This window comes from Montipora foliosa, chromosome 2 (genome assembly GCF_036669935.1).
Source record: "Montipora foliosa isolate CH-2021 chromosome 2, ASM3666993v2, whole genome shotgun sequence".
Classification (NCBI taxonomy): Eukaryota; Metazoa; Cnidaria; class Anthozoa; order Scleractinia; family Acroporidae; genus Montipora; species Montipora foliosa.
The window spans coordinates 64,118,749-64,145,406 of record NC_090870.1 but is presented as its reverse complement, the minus strand read 5'-3'; the positions used below and the strand labels follow the sequence as shown (position 1 = coordinate 64,145,406).

The following is a 26,658-nucleotide window of genomic DNA, read 5'->3' as shown; positions in this document are numbered from 1 at the left end:
AAAACACAGAAATTTAAGGGTGACCCAAAAGCACTCACGCCCGGTCCATGGACTACCCCGGCGGCCTACCCATACGGACTATGCCAAAAATACTATTTCAAGGGAGTACTACTGTTGCACCAGTTTCACTTCACTTACATGAAGTAATCAGCCATCACAATTATTGAAAAATAACCTTTTTAAGATGTGTGCTTAGACTTAAGTACTGTTGACCAACGCTGTTTAAAGTGGATGTTTGGGCTTAGCACTAATTGTGACGCTGCTTACGACCAATAGTACTCACTTGAAATAGTATTTTTGGGGTAGTCCATTTCATTTTGGGTAGTCCATCGGGGGAAGTCCATAGACTGGGGGTCAGTGTTTTCTAGTCACCCAAAATTTAACATCCCTCAATCCAACACACTCATACACATGCAATAATCCCATTCTACATACCAGTAATTAGACTGAAAAAAAATTGGAATAGTTATACGCTTTCAACTGTATTACACAGTCGTGTTAAGCAAAATGATTTTATTTGATAACTTTTGTGTAATACAGTCAGAAGCATCGATTTCTGAATGTGTAAGACTTTAAGAAAGATTTTTGATACCACTTCATAATTATTATTCATATCTCAAAACATAAAATGATTGGGCCGCATACAGTTTTTGGAATAAGTAGGGTTTATTATAAGTGAAACCACTAGGTCCCCCAAATGAAATTATCCAGGGGCGATTCTAGTCTATAAATTCCCACTTATGATGTCCATCATAGAAATGAACAAGGAAATTTCGATCAAGGTGGAAAAACTGCCCACGACAATGTCCATTCAGTAAGAATTTTGTCATGTGTCTGTGCTGCAACGTAAACTGTTGCAGCTCCTTCTGCATGCTGGCAATCCTAGCTAATCAAAGCATCTACTGAGTCAATATTTTTTTTGGTCCTTTTATGTAAAATGCAGGACTTCTACTACATTTTTGATTGATCTGAAAACTCGAAGCATCTTTCTGGACCATAAAATCACACAATACCTACATTTAAGTCCAAATTACTTTTACACCATTATTTCACCATAGCCTATTACACCTCAAATGTATAGAATTTATGACACTCTCAGATTGTTCTACTTTTATTTCAAACTGAACACATGACAATAACAATATTTATAGTCTGAAATCATAAATAAATTGAATGCAACAATTCTATCTCTTTTAAATATTCTTTTTTGTTGTTTTATACTCCCTGATATATTTACAAACCACAGTTGACTGAAAGGTCTTGAGAAAAGCCTTGACTTTTTGCCGTGATGACCCTGATGTTACATGCAAGAAAGCCTGTGCAAGTGGTATATAATTTTTTGGCATTTTGTACACTTCTATAAGCAAGCAGGGACCCCATTTGCAAAAAGAGTGCATCATTATTAAAAAGTAATGTAACACTTCTTGCACAGGGTAAATACATCATTATATTTCCTTTTAACTTGAGCTTTTGTTTATTGTTTCTCTTGGTGCAATTTGGGATAAGCCATCACAAGTAAATTTTCAAAGGCTAACCAAATTCGGGTGAGTGCAATTTGTAGTCTGGGAAAAATTTACGAGTGCTGATTTATCCCAAGTTGCACTGAAGAAAATGTTATTACCCCCGTACTTGTTTATAATACACAATGCAAAAACCTGACCCTGTTTTGCTCCGTCATTGGTAGAAAAATGACAACCTTGATTGACATGTCTACACTTGTGGAAACTTACAGACCAAAAATGAAAAAAAAAATCATCTTCAAACTCTGACTTAAAATGTTGTTAATTTCTCCTATCCTGTGTGCCACTTTCTTTTGTTGTGCTTTCCTGATTTTCCTTTTAATCAGTTTAATTTCAACATATTCACTGTCTGTGAATCACATGAAGTGTTCTCATCCAATTATCCGTAGCATGGTGAAATTTGTGCATGTATATTATTAAATTCCTTACATATGTATGCATTAACATGCATTAACTAAATATTAGATAATTATTATGCAATGTGTTGATCCATTCATTTTCTAGAATCTTCTTGACGTCATGGACATTTCCTTAAACCCTGGTTTCAAATTTAAGTTTGTATCCAAACTGCTGACATAAAAAAATATTTAACATGTTTTCTTAATTAACCTAAGAATGTCACTAACATGAAAGCAAGTCAGCAAGTATGTGAGGAGATTTCAAAAGGAACAGTAGGTAGAATCAAGACATGTCTTTTTTTGTATACTGCACTTTTGCACTTTATGAGAGAGAAAACTTAGAAAGTTGGTGGGAAGCACTGTGACATTGAACTGTTTCCTCTGTTCAGTCTGAAAACTCACCAGGTAAAACAAAAACATATATTATTGTCTGGGACAACCCCTGTCCCCTCCCTGACTTCTAATAACAGCCATGCATAAATTCAAGTGGGCAACACATCCCTGTACATAGTGCTTTTGACAAATTATTCACATTTTCTCTCAGTTTGTGCAAACTATTAATTTTGCAAATGTTCCCCAGGTAATTGGAGATTTCTAAAATCTCCTGTTTTTATGAAAAACCCTTTGTAATCTTTGCATAAGGGCTTTATGCAAGACTGCCATAATTTTTCTGTTCCATTATTTTGTCAAACTGTGTCCAAGTTTCAGACAGTACACATAGCTAGTGTTGAATTGCAGTTAAGTGTTATAAAGACAAGGGTTGTCAGGAAAAAATAAAATAATCAAAGTTTTTTAAAAAGAATCCTTGTGCATGGTTATGCAAATAGACCAAACAGTTTTGTCCTCACCCATGTCTGTATCACACTCACTAAAAGGCTGCAGACAATACTATATGGCAACTCTCAAAGATGGAGCAATTTTTTCACACCATACTTAGACCTACAAGGGAATGTAGTGTTGGTCTCGTTTTGTTATTAAAGTGAATTTCACCACAGGTTTTAGCCATCAGGAGCCCATAAGCTGACAGTTTTATCAGCACTAGAGCTTAAGAATGCTGGAAGGCTTGGATGCCATCGGCACTGGATCACCTTGTCTCTATGATTTGCTACAACTGAGTATGGTGGAATTCTAATGTCTAGGTCTTTTCTGACATCCATAAGGATGATGCTAGAGTCATATGATCCAGTCAAAAGAAATCTATTATCTGGTGAAAATCGCACTGATCTACAGTCCATTGTATGAGGAGAGAAAAGCTGGAAGGTTCTACCAGCTGTAATATCATAGATCATACAACTGCCATCTTCATGTCCTGTGAAAAAGAAACAACTATGATTAACCTTTGTAAACAGTTTTCTGTGGAAATATTATCAACATAAGTATTTTTTTTCTTCAAGACCACTGGATGCCTTGGCTAGCACAGAAGGTCTTTACTAAAGCCATTATTCCTAGAGGAATGTATAGATCTCATGTGAAATTTAAAGGGGTAGGGCAAAAAAAAAACCCATTCCAATGATGAGAGGGGATGGTAGGTAAGGGCAGCATGGACTGGCTAGTTAGTGTCAAGACTATTTAGTTTCAGACCTGTTCTGACCACAAGCTCAAGATGTTCCGGGCAGGCACAGGTTAAAGCTGAAGCTACGCAAGTGACTTTTTGCTTGCAATGGTGATGCAATTTTTAAAAATTGTTGCATTGCCAGCGCGCAGTGAAAATCGGCTGTGTAGCCACCCTCGCACTGGTGATGAGACAGCTGAAAAAATTGCGAGGAATTGAATGAGTTGAATTTTTTGTGGCAAAGTCACGAACTTTGTCACTCATGTAGCTGCGTTGGAACACTGCCCAGCATTCATGACAATTTGTGATGCATCCAGGGGTTATCAAACCAATCAGATGCAAAGCCAAGTGTAGCCAACACTGCTCGCTGGCGATGTGACAATTTAAAAAAAACTCGTATCACCATCCCAGGCAAAAAATCGCCCGTGTGGCCGCAGCTCAAACTCTTCAACCACATTTAATAAATTTTTTCATAGGCCTTAAAAGGAGTACGCAATAAATAAGTACAATACACGCATCATTAGAAAGATGTCTCATTACCCCATATTTACCTGAAGCTAACATGTTGCCAGATGTGTTAACACAGACTGAAGCCACGCAGCTGTCACCTGTGGCTATGGCATCTATGCACCTTTGAGATCGCAAGTCCCACAACCTAACTGTGTTATCTGCAGAACCTGATGCTATTATGTCATCACTGTCAGCATAGACTGCCATGATATGTCCAGAGTGACCCTTAAGTTGTCCTACTGTCTGACCAGTGCTGCAGTCAGATATCATGATATTCCCATCACCTGCATTGTTACATTCAGTAAAACAGTCAAAATTAAAAAGAACTACCTCACAATGCGACAAGAAGGTGGTCACCTTCTCTTGTAGCTCATGGATGAGTAAAAAGACTGGTGTTAGAAAGTTTAACATCTGCAAGTGTCACTTTGAAGACTGAATGGATTAAAACACAGGTAGGGAGCTTTTAAAAGCATGCAATGTTTTTGAGAGGCGGACAGAAACCGGAAGTGAGCTGCTTTCTTTTTAACCATGCCTTCACACAACCACATTAATAATAAATTATTATTGTTTAGCATCTTTTCTCCATGAGAGATGTTTATGTTAAACTATTCCAGTAGCCTATTATATTAATTATTAAAAGCTAGATCATTGGATAATGCAATTCTAGAGGTTTGATTGGCTTAGCCATCATGGTATATGAGCAGTGTTTTTTTTCTGTTTTTAAAAAATGAAGTAGGGAAGATATAAAACAATATTATTCATGCACTTGCACTTGTTGGAAAGAGATGATTACAGGCAACTTGGCACTATGTTGCTCCATGGCTACCTATCATCTCACATCCAACGAGCCCTCGTGGAATAATAATTACTATTAAATATACATGAAACTGTATAAATTAAAATAGGCATATTAATATTGGCCACCTGCACCTCCAGATACTAATACTGGTGTACCACTTGCTCTTGAGACAAATGCCAGATCTCTGACAGTACCATTATGAATAGCCAATTCCAACCCAGGCCATGTCACAGAGCAAGTTTCTGCATCAAACCTTGTCATCTTGATACTTTTATCATTCGATCCTGTAGCTATTATGTCTCCAGCTGCACTCCAAGCTACACAGTAAATAGACCCACGATGGTGACGATTGCTTTTGAATAAAATAGTGGGCTGAGGTGGTTGATTATTGTCTTTTCTATTGAATAAAAAAAAACCCATAAAATTTATGTAAGCAGATCTGAGTTACTGGTTTCACCCACACCATACATGTATCACCAGCAGGGGTTTCAATAATTAGCCACTACCAAAAATAGTGCATTGTTTTTATTTTCTCTTGGGACTTACAATGGTCCCAAGAGAAACTGGAAACAATACTTATGCAAAATTTTGGAGGGATAAAGAGTATTTTTTATATTGGCTAATTGGCAGAGTAACTGTCAAACCGGCCTAAACTGGCCAGACTTAGTATTTTACTGTCTTACGCCAGACGATTTTACTTGTCAATGGGGAACCCCTGGGCGTCAATGGGTTAAGCACTTATATTGTACTTCCATGTCTGCCACATTTATATACTTTTCCCTTAGAAGCTCAAATTTGCTCACTGATAAGTGCAACCACAAAGGTTTCTATTTTTGACAGTTAATGTGCTCTTGCAGGCTGTTACCATGGTAATGCATCTGCATTAAAACAAGGCCTAAAAGATGCTTATTCCACATTAAATTTTATGCAAAATTCACTTTTTGCAGCATTTACTTACTTAAAATAATATTTAAAAGATAAAGTACATCTAACAGCTGTTTTTATAGAATTTCATTGCACAGATTTTTCATAATTCGCTGATAGACTTTTTTGGTTTTCCCACATTTTTGTATGTTAAATTTCTGATATAATATATAATTTTTATATATAATTTAAATCTTTTTTTGAGTAGAACGTATTTCATAGAGCGCTCAACTCAATCGATTGAGGAGCAATAACAGTCACCACTGAGAAAACAACTGAAACCTACGTTGGACTAGCCACAAACTTCACTCTGTTACTGTAGCATTAAAACGATGGTTACTCGTGAAAGTTAAGTGTTAGCTGTTGCCACTTTCCCACTACTTTAGCTAAAATAACTAAGGAAATGAATGAACTTTGGTTTAATTTGAAGATATGGGGCAAAAATGCAGTGTAATTTAGCTATGTTATGTGCACAACAGCAGCATTCATTTGCCATTTTCAGCAGTGTCTTTACACACATGTATTGAGGGCCCATTTTTGTTTTTAATTAGTCAACCACTGGCAACACAGAAGAGCACAGTGACTTTCCGAATACCGGTAAAAGCTTCGAACTTACGACTAAATTTTCACATCTGGATTTTTTTTTAATTTCAAGCTATGCTGAACATAGTTCACACTGTTGCTTGTGTTGTTAATAAGTTAAAAGAGTAAGAATTTCTAACTGTGTATGTTAACCCATTGACTCCCAAGGGTTCCCCATTGACGAGTAAAATTGTCTGGCGTTAGACATTGTAAAATACTAAGTCTGGCTGGTTTAGGCTGGTTTGGGTGTTAAAGGGTTAAGATGACGAGAAGAGTTTGGGGGACACTACATTATTGTTGATGGGAAGGCAGTATCACCCAGTGGCCAGACGGTTCAATGGATTAACAAATGATATTACCACATAAAGCAACATACAAGATACACTTCAATGCCATATTCAAAGACTTGGAAAACTAAGAGTCTCACATACTCTCTACTGATAACAGTCTAGCCTCATACCACTGGAACACCTAAAAGGTGTGGCTTGCAGATCTTCCAAAAGCCCTTATGGAAGGTGCCACAGAACCAATTATTATTATTATTATAGAGTTTACATGCATAATAAGAAGCAAAGAAACTCAATACCTTTCTATTCTCTGCATTGAAGTCAAGCCTTCAGCTGAGCAAACCCGTAATGCCTTAGAGTTTGATCCAATAGCAAACAAATCTCCAGAGGGATGGAAAGCTATGGCTCTGATGGCCTGAACGTCCTCCAAGGTAGCAACTGTGTAAAAGTTTGTATCTGATGAGAGCTCTTTGTGCTTCTCCAGAAATGGAGCATGGTTAACAGTTACTGTTGTGTTGTTTGGTGGCGTATTGGTGGAAGGTTTACGATATGTCATATCTATCACTCTTGGTTCCTTACCTAGTTAAAAGCAAACACAATAACTATTAATATTCATTAGCCAATTGGCTACAATGAAGGATAAAATTCGGAGATCTCTCAATAATATCATTGGTGTTGATCCGTGTTGTCCCTGCTTCAGTGATTTGCTGTACCGTAATATTTTTTATTACACAGAACATGAGAATTTTGTTCCATAAAGCTCATTTGTACAAATCTACAGTGTGTTTTCGCTTTATTTTCACATGTGAAAAAAGCCTATACAGCCAATCAGAATGGTGTACAGCTCTTTGACGTGTGGAAGTATAACTAATTAACGATAGCGTAAAGGCCTTTCCAAGCCAATCACTCATGCAAATCGTACTTTGTTGTTGAATTAAATTAAATTTGCATTTGGTTCTATTGTTAGTGAGTTTTTGTTTTTAATTTGCATTCAGAAAACTATTTCTGAATCAATGAAAATTCTTGTCTTATGTGTAATAAACAGCTCACAACATAGAAAGAGCTTTGTATGGGGTTGCATTCACTCCTTGTCTGTGTTTTCACACAAACAATTCAACTCGTGAATAAAACCCTGTGCGCCGCACTTTCTATGACATAAACTACCGTATTTACCTGTGTATAAGTTGACCTTTTATGGCCTCAAAAGAAGCTCCAAAAATCGCCCTCGACTTATACATGGGTCAAAGATTTCGAGCCAAGTTCCAGCTAAATAATTTATTCAAAATAAACATCATAATGTGGTCGTTGGGCATAACGAACACTGTGGACGAAATACTTCAAAATGAATGACGAAAGACTTCAAAATGAATGTAATTAAGCATTTCCAGTTGAAATGAAAAAGGATTTGTTTTATTTTAAATTTTGAAGATACTCAAAAGCACAAATATGAAATAGACACTGGAAATTTTCGTTTTCCAAAGGCGGAAAGCTCTAAAAAACATTCTTGTTTCTTCAAATAAAACGCGATCCTTCAACGGCTTAGTAACCTGGCACAATTCCTTGTGTTTGCGTGCAAGCATGATCGTCACTCGTGTTGCCTGAAAATGCTGGTTGGTAATGATTGTTTTGTATTCTTTATACAAACCTGGATGATTTAAATGCTTTTGCAAACTTTGTATTGTTTGGTTTATGAGTTTTGTTTCGTTTGTCATGTGAGAAATTATAAGTCAAGCACCAATTAAACCTTGCACATTTCGCATCGTTTTTGAAGTTATTTTCAAAGATTGACTCCTGCTTCTGTGATGTTGTGCTTATCCTCTAAAGCCCTTTATCCTTGAACAACGAAACAGGTTAGTTTGAGGTTTACATGTTCGATGGACAAAATGCCCGGACATACAACAACCGCTGAACCACAAAACTATTAAGCGCTTGAGGCCCTTAATTTTTTGTGAATCCACAGTTCCAGAAATCGAAGAATGCAAGATTAATATCCCATGAACATTTAGCAAAGAAATTAAGAAATTGCTTTTTTTGCCATCAAAAATGGGGGGTCGACTTATACATGGGATCAACTTATACACGGGTAAATACGGTATATATATCCATTGTCCCTCATTTTTTTAAATCACTGTTAATAACATTGATACAGTCCATGCCATGTTTATACAGTGGAAGAATTACACATGGAATTTTACTAAGCTGCACTTGTCAACAGCCAACTGGGGAGGTACAATCTGCGAGCAAGCAAGGCCTGTTGACTTGCATTGTATTTTTGGTCACTTGGGATTATTTTTTATTTGGAGCTGCTTAAATTGTTTTCTCTCTTTTGTTTCTCTTGTTTTATCTAATCTCTGCTGCAGTACCTGCATAAGCAACCCATTTAAGTCTAACCACCATTTCAAATAATGCTAAGATCCCATTTCAAAATGGTTGGTTTTCAATAACTGGCATTGCATGGCTTGCATGTCTGCCTTGCACCTCTGCACTAGAAATTTTCCGTTACCGAAGGCGGAAAGCACAAAAAGGCATTTCTGTTTCTTCAAATAATGATTATGCAAGATATTATAAATCAAGGGCCAATTAAACCTTGCGCATTTCGCATCGTTTTTGAAGTCATTTTCATAGATTGATTCCAGCTTCTGTAATGTTGTGCTTATCCTCTAAAGCCCTTTATCCCTGAACAATGAATCAGGTTAGTTTGAGGTTTACATGTTCGATTTTCTGAGAACTTTTTCGAAACTCAAGGACAAAGTGCCCACATATACAACGACTGCTGAACCACAAAACTATTGAGTGCTTGAGGCCCTGATTTTTTTTTGTGTATCCACAGTTTCAGAAATTGAAGAATACAAGATTAGTAAAACTGTATCCCTTGAACATTTAAAAAAGAAATTAACAAATCCCTTTTTTGCCATCAAAAATACGGGGTCGACTTATACACTGTGACTTATACACGTCAGGTAAATATGGTACATTCATTATTCCACTATTATGTCATTTACCACGTCAATTTTGGTCAAGAGAACGTGCAAAATATGAGACAGTATTACACTGTAGAACAGAGCAAATACAGACGGAACTGGAGTTTTTGATGAACAAAATTGTTTTCAACACGATACAAAACAAAACCTGCTAATTTAGCTTGTCACCGCTGGTCTCTCGTCATTTCGTTTATACAATCAAATAAAGGACATTTGGCTGGCTTTCTGTGCCATTTACATCGTTCGCAAGCGTCCTGAAGGACAGATGATGCATTTTTTTAGAAACACTCTTACCAAACAAAATCAAAGCAAAATAACACCTTTTTGTATAGTGGAATAATAAATCTCTTATTTGATGGTTTAACATATAATACTCGCAGACATTTTGCTCATTGCTGGTATTTTTCCTTGCCCCTGCGGGGCTCGGAAAAATACTACACAACTTGCAAAATATCCGTGCGTATTATATGTTAAACCACCGAATAAGATGTATATATTATGATAACAGCATAACTATCAAAAAAGACAATTTGCATGCATGTACCCCTCTCCATGTACTATATTCAGACAGGTGTAAAATGCCACTGGGCAACGTGCCCCAGCTGATTCTAAACTTAAAAGAACAATGCAACAAGCTCAAAAAATAATGTCCTCATAATCTTAATGGTGGGATAAAATAAAGGAAGAGAAAAGAGAAAATTTATCCAAAAGAAAGGTCGAGCTGTCCATACCTTTGGGAACATCACTGTTAATTTTACTGTCTGAAGTCTGTGTTTCCCCAATGTACCCTTCACTATTAGGTGGTTTGACATCTGAAGGTTGCATTCCCAAACCTGCTATAATTAAAGTCAAAATTAGATTAAAACCCAGGATTGACTTCTCTTGAACCTGCCAATAAATACCATGACTTGTCAAGGCTGTTGCCTAACAGGAGCCCGGTAGCCTGGGGCTCCCAAAGAATAGCTCTGGGCTCCTTAATTTTTCACAGCAACACCTTTCACTTCATAGGTTGGGCTCCTACGTTCCCAGCGTTTAGCTCTGAGGGCCCCTTTAAAATTTTCTTAGGCAGCAGCCTTGCTTGTAGAACAGGCCTTGGTTTTGTAAAGGGTCCAAGGCCCGATCTGATTCACCCTATCCACCAGACAAATCATTATCAACCGGATAAACAATAACAAAACCAATTGAGTTACCAGGGGATAGTTTTATCTTCTCGCACTATTGGTGTCTTAGCACCACATTGCAAAAATGATGATGATGATGATGATGATAGCAATATCCACCCTTGGAACAACTGCAATCTTGGACAAAACTCGTTGGGAAAATGTGACGCTCTAATTTGTCTGAGCGATAAAGAGTAAATTCTTCCTACTTTCCCCCCTCCCCCCATTCCAATGTTGTTTTAAAAAGCAACCAAAGGCTTGCACAGTATTTTGCATCACATTACCAACATTGGTATGAGGGGAAGGGGAGAAGGACCAAGATATTTTGTGAGTGTGTGCCAAATGATGCTTAAGCTAGAATTTTCCCAAGAGTTTTGTCCAAGATTGTGGTTCCAGAAGGTACTTCTCGTTTAATGGCAACTACATATTAACTACATAACTACATTGTAAGGACCCCTAAAATCTGAGACTATTGAAGCAATAAACGAAAGCTTTTTATGTCTTTTCCTCTTTTTTGTTGTCCTTGACTCTTAAAATGGACTTAATGAAATTAGTCAATGCTCCATTGAAACAACAACAAAAACATTTTGCATTCAATTTCATTTGTTCAAAAATGGTTGTACATACTAGGGCCAACGACAAATGTCCTTGCACTGCTTGAAGGTTGTCCATTTGCTTTGTACCCCTCTTGGCCAATCCCTTGATGGATCTGTCCCATTTGCTGCTGTGAAGTTTGTCTTTGGGGTGTACCAGGAAACATTTCACCATTGGGGCAGGATGAGGCTTGTGAATTCTTATCAAGGTGCTGACCTGGAGTTCTCATTTGTTTGCTTTCATCAAAAGAAGTGGCCTTGTGTTTAGCACCTGTCTGGGGCACCAAAGATCGTCGAACTCCATTCACCTTGGGACCTCTCTTCAATGGTACTTGCTGATGCACTGAACTAGATAAGTTCTCTTTATCCTGACAATGATAAGGGGACAGTTGCAATGGCTTAGTTCTGAAAACTTTAAAAACAAATAGTTTTGGACCTCTTCAAGATATATCCCTCTCAAAGAAAGTAAAGTTGAACCCTTTCAAAACAACTTTGCCTGTAACTCTGGCTTGTTAGAGGGGCTGGACAACCTGCCAGCCAGCGAGGCATGTGAGTCTCTCATTTTAGTCTCAGCACTCATTTCAAATTGTGCTGATAAACAGTATTTAAGTATAAGCACCTATTTTAAAATGGTTAGCTTTCAATGACTGTGTGATATGCATGTTGACTCCCATGGCTTGCATATTGACTTGCATGGATCGCCATGTTGGTTCGCATGACTTGCATGACTTGCATGCCTTGCTCATTGTCCTCACTTGTTGTTAGCTGGCAGCAAGCAACTATTCAGGCCATTCAGGAGAAATAGTTGGCGAGTTGAGAAACACTGCAGCTACCGTAAGTAGCCAGCGGATGTGCTGAAGGTGGCTATTTTTGTTCCTGGAAACTGGCTAATTTTGACCCTACTCTAGTAATAATTTACTGGTATGTGACAGCCAAAACCACATGGCATTCAGAAATCATAAAAGTTCCACACAAATACAAAAATTTGAAGATGTTCTCTAAAGGGGAATAAAGCACAGTCTTTTTAGACATAATTAGTTTCTGACTTATGATGCTCGTCAGAAATTTTAAATTAAGCCCCTAAAGGAGACCAATTTAGGCGTGGACCAGGCTTTTTTTGACCCCTAAAAGAGACCATATTAAAACACAGAGATACAAAAATACCGTGACTTTTAATAATGGCAAAGACATTATCATCTAATACTTTCAACCAAAAGAAGAAATGTACAAGTGTAAATATACACTTTTATCTTTCTTCGCGCGCAACCCTAAAGGAGAGCTTCATGGCTACATATGATTGCATTTTGCCTAGAACACCCTAATTAGGTGAGACCAAAATCCGAAATTTACACCCCAAAGCGAGACGACAAGCATCCCTCTTCTTTTTATATGGGAGTCCCCCCTCCCCTGGGGCAGAACCTATTTTACAAACAATGTTATTGCATTCAAAAGGATGAGAATGCAGATCCACACTTAAACCACAGGTACACACTGACATAGAAACATTAAAGGAGGTAATAACTTTAGTGATAAAATTGTACATTGTCCGATCAATAGATATTACCATACATAAATGCAGACAAAAGATAAAGATCACAATTCACTGAATGAGGAGATAAATTGCTGTCAATCACACTTTGATGGCTGCAAAGAAAATGAATGTATTGATTCAAGCCAGAGGTTCTGAAGTCAGCTTTTCTAAGATTTTTTCTTTGATAAAATACTATTACACAGATTAAATTAAAGATCACTGCATCCCAGTTTGATAATGATGTAATCTTCACCTTGAAAGTGACAATGAGATTGTTTCCAAAACTGCACAGCTCTAGTCTGTAAGTTGCCAGTCCTGGACACCAATATTTTCAATTATAGTTTGGTAAGCAGGGCAAAAAATAATAGTAGCAGTTTCTGTCTGGAATATTAGGTGCTCCCTTGGTTGTGAACACAAAAAGGTGATATAGAAACTTCTTTAAGCTGTACTATGAAAATAAGACCTGTTTGATAAGCTAAAGCTAGCCAAGTGAGTAGATTCTAAGGATCGCTGATCGCTTCACTGAAGCAAAAGAAGAGCCCTTAACATACAGGTACCTGTATTGTATGAGGGAAATGACACACTTTACTGTTCAGGAGATACCCAAAAATAAAACATCATGTCTGGTACCCGCAATTCAAAAAGCTTTCAGAAAACAAACATGGATCACTGAAGGGCAACCCTGTAGAGTGTAACTCTAAACTTGAAATTTCCACAAACAACAACTAAGCTTATTGTTCAAGTATTGCTTTACAGAAAGGTGAAAAGGATAGACCTAGTGTGTCAAATAGACCTACTGTGTCAATCACTTATCTTTAAACTTTAACACAACATACAGTAACTACGGTCTTCAAATTTTCACTGTGACTGTGCTAACTCAGTGGGAGAATGAAAGCTTGAATATCTCAAAGAATAATAAGATTCAGTGGGAGTTTCATAATAAAAACCGGAGAAAATATAAGGTACACAGAGTGAACACTCCAAGAGATGTAGTCTGTCCAACAGACGTGATCAGACAACTGGTGATCCAAGTGATGATCGAACAGCTGTAGTAGCCCTCAATGACCATGAAATAAATAGTCAAAAGAAGGTTGCAATGGTCTGGTAAACCTGATCTGGTTTAACAGTAGACACAGGTCAACCTTTTCAACTTACTTTGAATGTGAAAACAGGCATTTCTGTCCAGTAGTTTAAATGCAAGCTGAGCTGTGGTTAACTCTTTCCACACTAAAACACCTTTCATTGCACAGAAGTACATGTTAAAAAATTCAGTGAAAACAGAAATGACCTCATTAAGTCATAACTAAAGGCAGGTGTGAAAGGGGTGAGTTTATCTGCTTTTGAACAAGAACTCATCATCACTTGATAAAGACACAATCCAAGTACAGTACTTTCATCCCAATTTCCAAGGTGGCAAGCAAGTACCATAAGAAAAAGCCAAATCCAGACTGCAACTTAAATGATCACAGCAATATTCAAGTTACTTCTTCAAAACTTAAAAGGGACAATCACTTCTACAGCACAATTTTTGCACAGAACAAAACTCCAATTCTAGCCTTCTATTTTGACAAGTTATCAAAATGCAGTTTGATTCAATTGGGATTTCAAGAGAACAACTTGATATAACCAGAACTCTATTAAATCTTGATAATACACCTAGAACTGTTCAGTGGTCTCTTCAGCTGAAGCTTACCTTGACTGAATGTGTGGCAACTTGAAAAAAGTTCAACTTAGTCTAATATTTTTTTGAGTTGCAACTTTAGCAATTTATAAAATAACCATCCGAAAGAATAATCTTGTAAATAAACAGATCAAAGCAAACAGTTAACCAAAAACCCTTATCTTAATTACACTTGGTTTTCTTTAGATAACTAGTCAGAGTAAATACAATTTTCAGATGTCTGGTTAATGACGTGAGGCTGACAAGGCGGTGCCCAGCCTTAATGGAGCCGAAGCTGAGAGTGTTGTGTACACAGAAAAAAATTTGAGTGTTCCAGAGAAAATTTTTATGTAATGTAAGGGAACACAGGCCACTTATCATGAGACTTCAAGCACCAATAAAAGCATGTGTTTTGATGTATGATGTCATTAGACAGACATAGTTCACATGGATATGTATGATCCTGTATTCGAAGGTGAAAGAAAACACATTTTTTTCCATCTCTGATGATTGTGTTGTGTACCCTTGCCTTGAGTGTTCTTTAACATTTATTTTCGAACCAGCACGTTCCATATTGAGCGAACAAGCTCTAGGCTGAACCAACGTACATGTTCTTATCGGCTGCTGTAGTCAATTTTGGCCCATGTGACCAGTTTGTTTTTCGTTTTGTGACCATTGAGTTGTAAACAATTTAATTAAATTTTCAAAGGAAATAATATTGTCTATAAAGTACAGAATAATTATTAAACGATCAATTTGACATAATTATAATTCATGGAGATGTATCTTTTAAAATAAAAATTCTACAAGTGAAACAACTTTCATGTGCAAGAGAGTTTGATTACCCATGGCATGTTTCACACTGCAAACACTTTCAATTGGCGATTTTGTACATGGCATTGATTTTATCCAGTTTAATTGCTGTATACAAAACATGATGTCATTTATGGTTTAGTTTGAGATACAAAGTGTGCAAGGGTTTCAATTACATGCACATTTCTATTGTTATTGTGTCATTGTTAACTTAGATACATTGTAAGTGGAGTTGCAAAAGAAATAAAAAATTACAATTTCTATTGGGTTCCAAAAATGGCACTCTGATACTAATCTGCAAATTATGTATTACATTGACTGTCTCGTTGGCAAGTTAAGCGATAGCTACTACCCTAACTATTATCACAATGATTACAGAACTAGGCAAAAGAAAACATGAAACACAAAGAAAACAGAGTACAGTGAGAAGGTTTTCAAAAATAAGCAGTTACTGAAGAAATATCTGAGTATTCAGAGTAAATGCAGATGAGCAATTTCAGGTCTTTTAAGGACAAATGCTGAAGACTATGGATCCAATTCAATATCTTTGTCCTTTATGTCATAAAGCAATACCAATCTATTAACAAGACCTCCCTCCCTCCCTGACTCCCCAGGGTGGAACTTGGACTGGGTACATTATTATAATACATTTAAAAAGAATATTGATCATCGTACCTTCATCAAGTCAGGTTGTATATCTGACAAAGGCTGCTCTGCTGAAGTATTGTAGTTTCTGCCAACTTTAGATGGCACTGATTCATAGTCAAAAGGTATGCCACGAGGAGTGGCACCATCCACTGATAGGACAGGAGATGCTTCAGGAGCTGGGGTTGATGATAGTCCATGTCTTGTAGACTTGGGTGTGCTAAATGTGTAAAGCAAAACACTAAATTACAAGAACAAAATGATGATTAACGCGTACAACATCATTAGGTTGAGGTAAAAGAATGACTGATTGGGAATTAATTTGTCCACAGAGAATACTGTGCACCACTTAAGCTTTTAAAAGAGAATGAACTATGCTCAAAATTAATAATTGTTAGTTCATTTTTTAGTACAAGGTTATTAAGTTGAGGCAGAAACCCATAAGGGTTGAAACGTGTAATGGCCCCTTGTGTAATGGGAAACAAGCTTCTGAATATTCGATTTGCTAAGTACCATATTTGGAACAACAAGAGAGAAACATTCAACCAATCAGTTCGCAAGAACACTGTGACGCAATACCACCAATGTTCTCGCGCGAAATTAAGTGGAGCGAGGGGTTTCCAAATATGGTACTTAGCACTGAATATTCGGAAGCTGTGAACGCACGTTACACGTTTCAACTCTTACGGGTTTCTGGTTGAGGTTCATGAAGAAAGTTCAAAGAGCCCAGTAGACTTATCAGAAATGCCCAACCGATAAGTTCAGTTGCGTGAGTATCTGACTACCAAGAGGGAGATTGTGGGTTCATGCTCCAGAAAAACCAACAACCAGTGCCTTTAAAGAACTGAGGAGAAAGAATGTGCTGCCCTTGTCTGCAGATCTGGAAATGGTTAGGCTCTCAAGTCTTCTCTTACAAGGACCCTTCATAAACTTTGTGGGACATTAAAGAAAGCACACAGTGTCAGGGATCTACATGTTAAGTTATTATTGATACAAGTAGAAGCTGCTGTTACTAGTGATCTTGCTGACAAGGTAAAGGTGACTGGTAAACTTTGGTTCACTTGAAATTAAAGTTAAAAATTTAATTCCTGTAATGAGAAGGTTCTAAAATTACTGTTACAATATACACTGTACCCTCATATTGTAATGATAGCTAGGCTTGTTTATTCATATATTTTTTTGTTTAATTAAACACAAACTATATTGCATTACCTTGTTACATACATCCAGGTGTGGTGCTTATTTTTACGCATATTGACAGTGTAGAGCTGGCCTAGATCTACTAAATTACATTCTTACTATACATCCTTTCATACGGTCCTTGTTCCTTGTTCAGGAATGAAACTCAAATTTTTACTCTTAACTGGAATTAAATAACAATCATCTGTACTCTTTTGGAAATAAAGAAATACAAGTAGTTGATTTGTTTGTTTGTTTTGCTCTAAACTGCGAGCGAACAAGTGCTTTTTTACTCTGTTTGCCTAACTGTTTTTCGATGTGCCTCGACATGACAGTGACAAGAAAATTTTGCCCATATGTTATAAACACGTAATCGCAATGAGCTCTCGTAAAATTAAGGAGAAATATTGCTATCTTGTGTTTCAGAAGTTTGTTTAAAGCACATACAGGTAATTTGTTGGAGCTGATCTTGTTCGAAGTTTGTCCTTTCTTGGTTGCCATATTTTTCCAATTCTTGTTTCAAGCCAAGCTGGCGTGTACCTCAAAATGTGAATGACTTCGTTTTTAGAGATAAAGTGGAATAAAGTACATAAAACACTCTTTTTTGACCTTGAACTGACCGTCAAAAGTTTCCTAATGGTTTTTAACTTTACTTAGTGATTCCTATAATTTCGCAGCCTATTGACAGTTGACTCTGAAATGGCATTTTTTCCTTTTCCATTCAGTCACTGAGGATGTGTTGGTTTTCTTTTAAAACTCAAGCGATTCAAGAAAAATTCATTGCCTATCTGGTGAATTCCACAGTATATTTCATTATTAAAAAACCAATATCGCAGTCATCGCTTCATGATTATTTACTGTGGAATTTACTAGTTAGGCAATGGATTTTTGTATCAAAGAAAGCGATGAAAATGATTTAATGTCACTATTCCATAATTTAAACTAAGAGTAGAGTGTAACGCGACTAGATAGTGTAACGACAACAAATAAGCAAATAACAATATGGCGTAATTGAGGGGGACACAGCCCTGTGGCAGGTTTTTACGCGACTTAATAATAGGTGCAAAAACTAAAAGCCTCACTTATTCCCCCACAAACGTGGGAATAGAACAAGAGTATTGACAGAGCCTTTGTTATCTCCCCAGCACAGCAGAGGCTGGATCGGACAAGATAAAGGCAAGGATATAAGATGGCAAGACACAAGCAATGCCAAAGCTTGGGGGAAGTCGCTACGCAGACTTAACCGACCACAAGGAGTGACCCCAGTTTATTGGCAAATAACAAACAAAAGCCCGTCTCCCGGGGAGGGAGGGTGGGAAATTTTAAAGCAAAATTGTTACAAACTGTGTACTCTCGTGCAAGCTGCCAGGATTATGCCCTGTTACAGTGTATTGAGATTTATATAGCAAGACAGTGTCTCAAAGTTCGACCAATAGGTACGGCTGTACTACGAGCTAAAGAGACGCCACGTGGCGGGCTTGTCAGCCATGAATGGGGCTAACAAATATAAGGACCAATCTAGGAAAAGCTAAGATATATCACTAGATTACTCAGCAAGATAGAAGCTAAAATACAGACATGAATAGCGTTTGTACTAACTGCTAGAATAAGGGAACATTCATTTATGAATTCAGCATTCAATATTGTTCTATTATTTATCTTACTGGATTGCGTGACGAACGAAAGCAGTCTTGCCCTCTAGGGGTGTCATGTTCCATTAACTGCGTTTTACCAGCCGGTAAAAGCGTTATTAATGTCACTATTCCATAATTTAAACTAAGAGTAGAGTGTAACGCGACTAGATAGTGTAACGACAACAAATAAGCAAATAACAATATGGCGTAATTGAGGGGGACACAGCCCTGTGGCAGGTTTTTACGCGACTTAATAATAGGTGCAAAAACTAAAAGCCTCACTTATTCCCCCACAAAGGTGGGAATAGAACAAGAGTATTGCCAGAGCCTTTGTTATCTCCCCAGCACAGCAGAGGCTGGATCGGACAAGATAAAGGCAAGGATATAAGATGGCAAGACACAAGCAATGCCAAAGCTTGGGGGAAGTCGCTACGCAGACTTAACCGCCACAGATGCATGCAAGGCATGCATCCCCCCAAAGCAAGGCCAAACTAAAGAAAATCGCCCGATACACTGGCCATTTTGGAGCAGCAGAAAGTAACACCGATTCCGGAGTGCGAATATAAAGCTGGTAACAATCTGACGACCAGCGACCTAACACCTTAATTAACCAGTCTGGTAGGCCCGCAGCGGCGGCGGCAGACGCCGCCCCTATGCGAAAGCTGTGACCCTTAAGGCTCTCATGCGGGAGGCCCGCGCTTCTAGCAGAGTCCCGAAGTAATGAGTGACGGAGGACCGTGTGAGGTAACGACCCCACTGGAAATAGAACAATGGCCCCGAACGTGGGTTGGCGAGGAGAAAGTATTGCTGCATTGCGGAGACAGGGCACAACAAAGAAGGGCAACGGGCAATGACGAGGGATTGCCCTGCCCTAAAACTATCCGTTTTAGAAGACTTGAGTGTAACAAGCAAGCGCTGTGGGCAGACCAGACTTGGACAAAATGTAACGCAGTCCTTGGTAAGATTAAACTTAGAACTAAAACTGCGCACCCCCGGATAGGTAAACTCGCTACACCTAAGGAAGGCGAAAAAGCCAAGGGTAAATGCAGCCCATATCATGGAGAAATCCCTTGGTCCTAGCCAACTACGTAAGATGGGGCGAATGGCTAAGAGTACGCCCGGGGTGACGGGTTGTCTGCGGATACGAGGAGACCCTTGATAGCGGAGAATTCCCCTTAATATCTTTTTTAGGAGGAGTCTTCCCCTTAAGGGATCTTTGTAGCCTGACATAATGTGGAGATTGCGAACGGCAGCTAAATAAGTCTTAATCGTGCCATGGCGGACTGTACGGGCCAAAAAGGAAGCAAAATAGATAAGAGTTCCCTCTGATGCTGGGAGGATGTCACCTGTGGGAGTGGCTAGGCGGTTCATGAGACAAAACTGAATAAAACGTTTCTCCCCAGAGGTATACGTGCGGTTGGTGTTCCACGACAAGGCCCAGTTGGCATACTTAAGGACTTCAGCTTTCAGAGGGTCATGAACGAAGGCGGGATGGTGCAGGGGGTCTGGTCGGCACCGGGAGCGAGTTCCCTGAAGCGTTGAACCTGAAAACGGGACAGGGCGTCAGCTATTTCGTTATGCGCCCCGGGGACGTGATGAGCCTTAACCAGGAAATTATGCTTCATGGAAATAAGTACCAGGAAATGCACCAAGTCCATGACCCTGGGGGCTTTTGAATGACCCGAGTTAATGATAGCGACAACGCTCTGGTTATCACACCAGAACTGAAGACGTTTGCCGGAAAAGTGCGGGTACCACAGTGCACAGGCGATAACAATAGGGAAGAGTTCTTGCCATTCAATACTTATCCTTTTGGTCTTGTTAATGAGTAAATTAGGGGGCCACCTACCCTGGAACCATTTACCATTGAAAAAACCACCAAACCCAATTGTACTAGCGGCATCAGTATAGAGCTGCAGGTCGGGGGAAGAGGTGACCTGGGAATCAAGGAAGAAGGATCGCCCGTTCCATTGAGCGATGAATACCTTCCACATTTGAATATCCCTGGAAAATTCCTTGTTCAAACGGATATGATGAAAACGATTCTTTACCCCTCGGGTGAGGTTTATAATGCGCTGGAGGAAAGTTCTACCCGGGACTACTACTCTGCAAGCGAATTGCAGAGTACCGATAAGGGATTGGAGATCTAAAAGGCGGGCAGAACGGCGGTCGGTAAAAGAGTCCAATAATTGCTGAATCCTGGCAAGCTTATCTTCAGGCAATCGCGCTTCCATGCGGTTACTGTCCAGTACAACGCCCATAAACTCTAGAACTTGTGAGGGCCCCAGGGTCTTAGAGGCGACGGTGGGAACCCGAAGGGACATGAAAACCTTAAGAAGGGTAGTAAAGCTACCTAGGCAGTCAAATTTAGTTTTCTCTGCTAAAAAGAAATCGTCCAAAATGTGTATAACATGGCGGAGGCCATAGTTGTGTTTAAGAACCCATTCTAAGGCATCAGAAATTTGGTTAAAAAGGAAGGGAGCACTGCGGAGCCCAAATGGAAGGTAAAGGTCTATGTAGTACTGAGATTGCCAGTATATAACCAAAAGGTTCCAGTCTTCGGGATGGATTGGCATCAGACGAAAGGCGGACTTCAAGTCCGTTTTGGCCATAAAACTCCCAGGACCCAGGGACCGCAGAATAGCGATCGCGTCATCGACACGAACGTACTGCAACGAATAAGGATCCTTTGGTATGTGGTCGTTTATACTATCCCCTTCAGGGTAAGAGAGATGATAAATAGTACGCCATTCGACAGAGTGCTTTTTAGGGACCACGCCTATAGGGTGACACTGCAAGTCAGGTAGGGGCGGGGAGGAAAAGGGGCCCGCAATTCTTCCCAACTGCACTTCCTTATGTATGTTCCCAGAAACGACTTCAGGATGTTGAGAGGCGGATATCAAGTTACGCGACACCCGGGGCTGGTGGGGGCCTAGGTAACCAATGCGAGTACCATACCGGAGGGCACTGATTAAATTGTTAACAAAGGAGCTATTAGGGTGATTAACTAATTCAAGCACTAATTTATCAACATCTAACGGGGTGGATACAGTTGGGTTGCAGCCTAACTGGCGTTGCTCCACCTTATTTCTTGCTGCGATCGCTGGGGTTGGCTGGTCTGTTGCTACTTGCGGACTGTTTGGGACCGGAGCAGTTGAACTGGGCGTGGTTGCTTGAGCCGCAGCGACGGCAGTGGTGCGGGAAATAGCAGGAACGGCGTTGAAAACCGGAAGGTTTATTGAAGTCAAAGCAGACAAGGGCTTGACGGCGAGGTTTTCTGCTTGGGTCTTGGTTGGGGCAATCTTCCGCTGGATGGTACGGGCTAGAGCACACAGAACAATGTGGCTTAGCTAGGCCAGAGAAGGTGACTGTCCAAAGTTCAAGATCAATTTTGTCCCAGGGTTTTGAAAGGTCGTAGGCGGCGCGGCGTCTAAACTGTTCGTCGTACGCAAGCCAGGCTAGGCCCTTAAACTTAGTGACTGCTTTGCTGATAGTTTGCTGGTATTTTAGTAACTCTAAGGCACGCGAGGGATGGACAGCGACGATCACCAGCATGTAGGCAGTAAAGGCGTCTAGCCATTTTTGAAAAGTGTCAATCACGGGTTTTTTCCTCCTAACCAGAGTTAGCGGGGACCCCTGGGAACCCGGTGACGAGTCCTCGTAGCGTAACTGCAGAGCGGGGGCCTGGGAGCGATACATGGAGTCGGGCAGTAATAAACAAAAGTCGATGTACTCACCGCGGAGTATTTTGTCTTCGAGGCTTTTTTCTAAAGGACGATGCAGGCCCAAAGGAGTCGCTGTGTTCGGCATACGAGGACCAGGAGTGCGAAGGTCGTCCGGGAAACGGGCTTGGGCCTCGTGGTTGTTAAAGACCCGTAAGGCTTCGTTAACAGAGGCCAACACGGTCTCTTGGATGGCCGACATTTGGGCGGGCGAAAACACCGCATCCTTGGGGACTTGTGGCTCGAAGTCCTCGAACAGTTCTTCCACTGCTGGGTCCATATCCGCCTGCTCGTCGTCGTCGGAACTGCGAGTCTCTGCGTCGACCTGTTCTGCAGGGACACTGGGCTGCGGACGCGGTCGTACGCGTACGTTTGAAGCCAAAGATTTATCTTTGTGCACCCGTCCATTCTGAGCGCGACTTCTGGAGCGACCAGGGGTGGCTGCCGGCGCTGATTTCGTGGCCAGCCTCAGTCTTTCAACCAGGTGGGCACCGCTTCCAGTGATAGGAAGATTAAGGCTCTGCAGGCGAAGGCGAAGAACTTCGCTGGAGAGGTTCTTGAAGTCGGCTGTTCGCGTGGCCTTCGAAGACTTGGAACGTGGGCGCGCCATAAATTTTAAAGCAAAATTGTTACAAACTGTGTACTCTCGTGCAAGCTGCCAGGATTATGCCCTGTTACAGTGTATTGAGATTTATATAGCAAGACAGTGTCTCAAAGTTCGACCAATAGGTACGGCTGTACTACGAGCTAAAGAGACGCCACGTGGCGGGCTTGTCAGCCATGAATGGGGCTAACAAATATAAGGACCAATCTAGGAAAAGCTAAGATATATCACTAGATTACTCAGCAAGATAGAAGCTAAAATACAGACATGAATAGCGTTTGTACTAACTGCTAGAATAAGGGAACATTCATTTATGAATTCAGCATTCAATATTGTTCTATTATTTATCTTACTGGATTGCGTGACGAACGAAAGCAGTCTTGCCCTCTAGGGGTGTCATGTTCCATTAACTGCGTTTTACCAGCCGGTAAAAGCGTTATTAATGAAGCAGTAACCAGATACACCAAAACCTTTTAATTTCACTAACCATACAGCCAGTTTTAAAAAATAAATTACCTAGGAGTTCTGCTTTTAGGCTTGGCTAATTGTATATATTATGTACTGTACCAAGTCTTCCCAAGCTGAAACATTTGAGCCAGGAAGCAAAATTTCCAAAAATCCAAATGTTCAGAATTAATTGAAATTTATAAAAAAAAATTAGTCAATGGTTATAGCTAACATGCCTCACTGGCCATTAACCATCTTAAATCCAATAAAACCACTGTTAAATATTATGGCTCCTAAAAACATGTACTTGGCATAAGTCAAAACATTTTGATTGATAATCTAAAGGCATTGTTGGAATAAACACCAGTAGCTACGTCTAAGATTATTTTCATGAATTTTTTGGTACAGTTAGAAAAGTTGTTTGGGTGATAACAACAAAAAAACAGTAATAATTTAAAAAGGTGGTCACCAACTACTGTTCTTTGTGCACCTGGCTCCAGTTGTTGAAAATGATGGATAACGCTACCCACCAGATGAATCACTAACCAGCAGATAAACACTAGCAAAATGAATTGAGTTATCCACTGAATAGTGATTCATCCAGCCGATAGCGCTATCCATTGTTTGAACAACTGGGGTCTGATCTACATGTATAAGACCAGTAAAAAACTTTTAACAATTCCTATTACCCTCTCGATCAAAGTTTTGAGAAATATCACGATTAGTGCAGCAAAAGTAAGCACATGCCAAAAATGTGACAAGGAACGAAATACCTGAGTGTGAAGGCCAACAGGAATGAAATAAATAAATAAATAAATAATTGGTTTCATAATTATGCAGAAAGTAAAGCTCAACTAAGCAACGAACTGTAGCTCTTACTTTTTAAAAAAATCTTCCTTATAAGGATAGTGATATAGCCAGGACAAAAACTTAAATAGCCGATTAAAGGTCCCGGCATCCTGGCTCTAAATGAAAGCCCTGTTTGAAGGTACTGTCCAAGACAATATTTAAATTGATCACTTGCCTGGTATTGAGAACTCCAGAGCCATCAGCTAAGGCCACCCAATGACCCGCACTGAGTGCTACAGGTCCATTAGTCAAAGGTGTAACAGGAAAGGTTTGCTCTGCTGGTGTCACTGGTATCACATCAGAGGCTGTCATGTTAAATTTGTTTTCTTCCAGGTTTAAGTCCTCTGGTTTAGTTTTGATTCTTCTGGCAGGAGTGGATGTCATAACTTGATTGACAGAGAAGCTGTTCGGATTTCGATATTTTGAAAGATGACCTGAAACAGGAGTGTTCTCCACAGAATTATTTTTTTCTTTTTCTAATACGTTATGGTTTTGGACAGAGTCTTCTCCTTTTTCTACATGAAAGGTTTGCACTGGAGTCCCTTGAGAATCACCAACATGAGACACATTCTCACTTTTCAAGTTTTTCAGAGATTTCATTGACATTGGCCTCTCGTCTTGCAAGTCATCTTGGCCTAGCTCTTCACCATCTGCTTTTCCATGATTGATTCCTCTAAATGATAATTTCATAAGTTGTCTCTCAAGCTCTAGCTTTTGCTTTTCATGAGCTTCAAGCTGCTTCAGAACATCTTGCTGTTGTTGTTCTTTTAGGGAATGAATTTCTTTGGAATCTTTACTTAACTCAGTGGCATAATTATTTTCGCCAACAGGAGTATAGTGATGATCTCGATCAATGTTATGCAAGTTGTTGTCAAGAATGTGCACTTGCGCTGACAACCTTTCTTTATTTTCCTGATCAATAATTGTTGCATACTCATTAAATCCATTGCTGACAACCTTGGAAGATGGTTCCCTTTTGGAGCCACTTTTATATTGAAATTCATTATAAGAATGTGAAACTTCCTTGGCAGGTTGAGCAGAATGTGGTCGGTTGTTTATTAATATTGCATTAGCATTTTTGCCTTTTTCTAATGCAGCCAGATGTGAAGCAATATCTGCCGTAGCAGGCCTTCCAGAAAGAGATAAGCTTCTTGAAAGAATTTCAGCATCATCTCGTCTGGGAGACTTGTGAAACAGAACACCAGAGGCTTGCTTGACTTTTTTGGAGTCAACTTCTAAATTAGCAGGTTCAAATGGTGTGATGAAAGCTTCTTGTGAGAGATTCTGCAGCCATGACAGAAAATTACCAGAACTCTCTTGTGAAGGTCCATGCAGAATGTGATCTCCGGTGTAGACACGAATATCCTCTGAAAGAACTCCGTTAATTGCTCTTAGTTGACAATAATCTACACAACTCTCAAAACACAAACCTTTGATTAGCAAGTGCAATAATCGGTCTTTAATTGGTGGTATTGTTTTTGGTATTTTGCCATTTAAGCCCTTCTTTTCAATAGGAATAACCCTCTTAAGCAAATCAAGCAGTTGTTCAAAGCATTTCAGTCGTGCCGTTGCAGGACTCCAATCACGGTACTCCGGCTGTTCAGGTAAATTTGGAACACTCAACAACCAGCACAACTTGCTATAATCGCTCTTGTTTGGACAATCCTCTTCCAATTGATTCAAGCACTTGATCAAATCCTCGATCGAATAGCTTGTTGAATTTCCTCCAAAGCCTGACTTGAAGTACAATACTTCCATGAATTTCTGCTTTAAAACAATATAACGGAATCGTTTTGAATCGAAACCATCGATGCCTTCAAATGGCTGAGCAAAGATCAAGATGGCTTCCCATTCCCCGTCAAGCACCAAGTCTCGTAAAAAGAGAATGTCGTCCGATAAGATACAGTTCACAATCCCAGCTTCTTTTTCAAGGCTTCTCATGGTGTTGTGAAGCTTTCTAGAGTCCAAAAACTCGAGGATAAGCTTGACAACTTGACGATCCTCCACAACTACGCTGGTATTTATCATCTTTGACCAAACAATTGTGAGCTTATGTCCTCGGCCTCAAAGTTCTTCTACAGACTAACGTCAAGTAAAGGCTCGTCTCTTTTAAAGAAAAATCAAAGGCCATTAAAGCGTTTAAATTTCTGTCGCCGGCGGCCGTCAAACGAGATTGTCTTTTCATTATTTTTAACGTGGTTTGTAAATAATGCATCGCGCCAAAAACTTTTCCTCTGCACGCATGCTCCAATAACAGCAAAATAGAGC

At 39.5% G+C, this 26,658-nt stretch overlaps 2 protein-coding genes across 4 annotated transcripts; both read right to left on the bottom strand.

The window, feature by feature from the left end:
* Positions 1–1,098: 1,098 nt before the first annotated feature.
* On the bottom strand, positions 1,099–26,658 carry LOC137985431 (WD repeat-containing protein 47-like). 3 transcript variants are annotated; one of them, XM_068833065.1, is made up of 8 exons: positions 24,566–26,658; positions 15,986–16,175; positions 11,341–11,674; positions 10,285–10,389; positions 6,872–7,151; positions 4,911–5,176; positions 4,022–4,264; positions 1,099–3,227 (listed from the first exon to the last, which is right to left on the bottom strand). In XM_068833065.1, exons 1-8 carry the CDS (start codon positions 26,416–26,418, stop codon positions 2,917–2,919), a joined length of 3,582 nt encoding a protein of 1,193 aa, XP_068689166.1. In that variant the 5' UTR covers positions 26,419–26,658; the 3' UTR covers positions 1,099–2,916. The 3 variants fall into 3 exon arrangements, with proteins under 3 accessions (XP_068689166.1, XP_068689159.1, XP_068689157.1); XM_068833058.1 differs by having other exon boundaries at positions 4,905–5,176; positions 10,285–10,386; positions 24,566–26,657; XM_068833056.1 differs by having other exon boundaries at positions 4,905–5,176; positions 24,566–26,655.
* On the bottom strand, positions 19,420–21,788 carry LOC137988148 (uncharacterized). The gene is made up of 2 exons (XM_068834201.1): positions 20,450–21,788; positions 19,420–20,312 (listed from the first exon to the last, which is right to left on the bottom strand). Exons 1-2 carry the CDS (start codon positions 21,378–21,380, stop codon positions 19,420–19,422), a joined length of 1,824 nt encoding a protein of 607 aa, XP_068690302.1. The 5' UTR covers positions 21,381–21,788.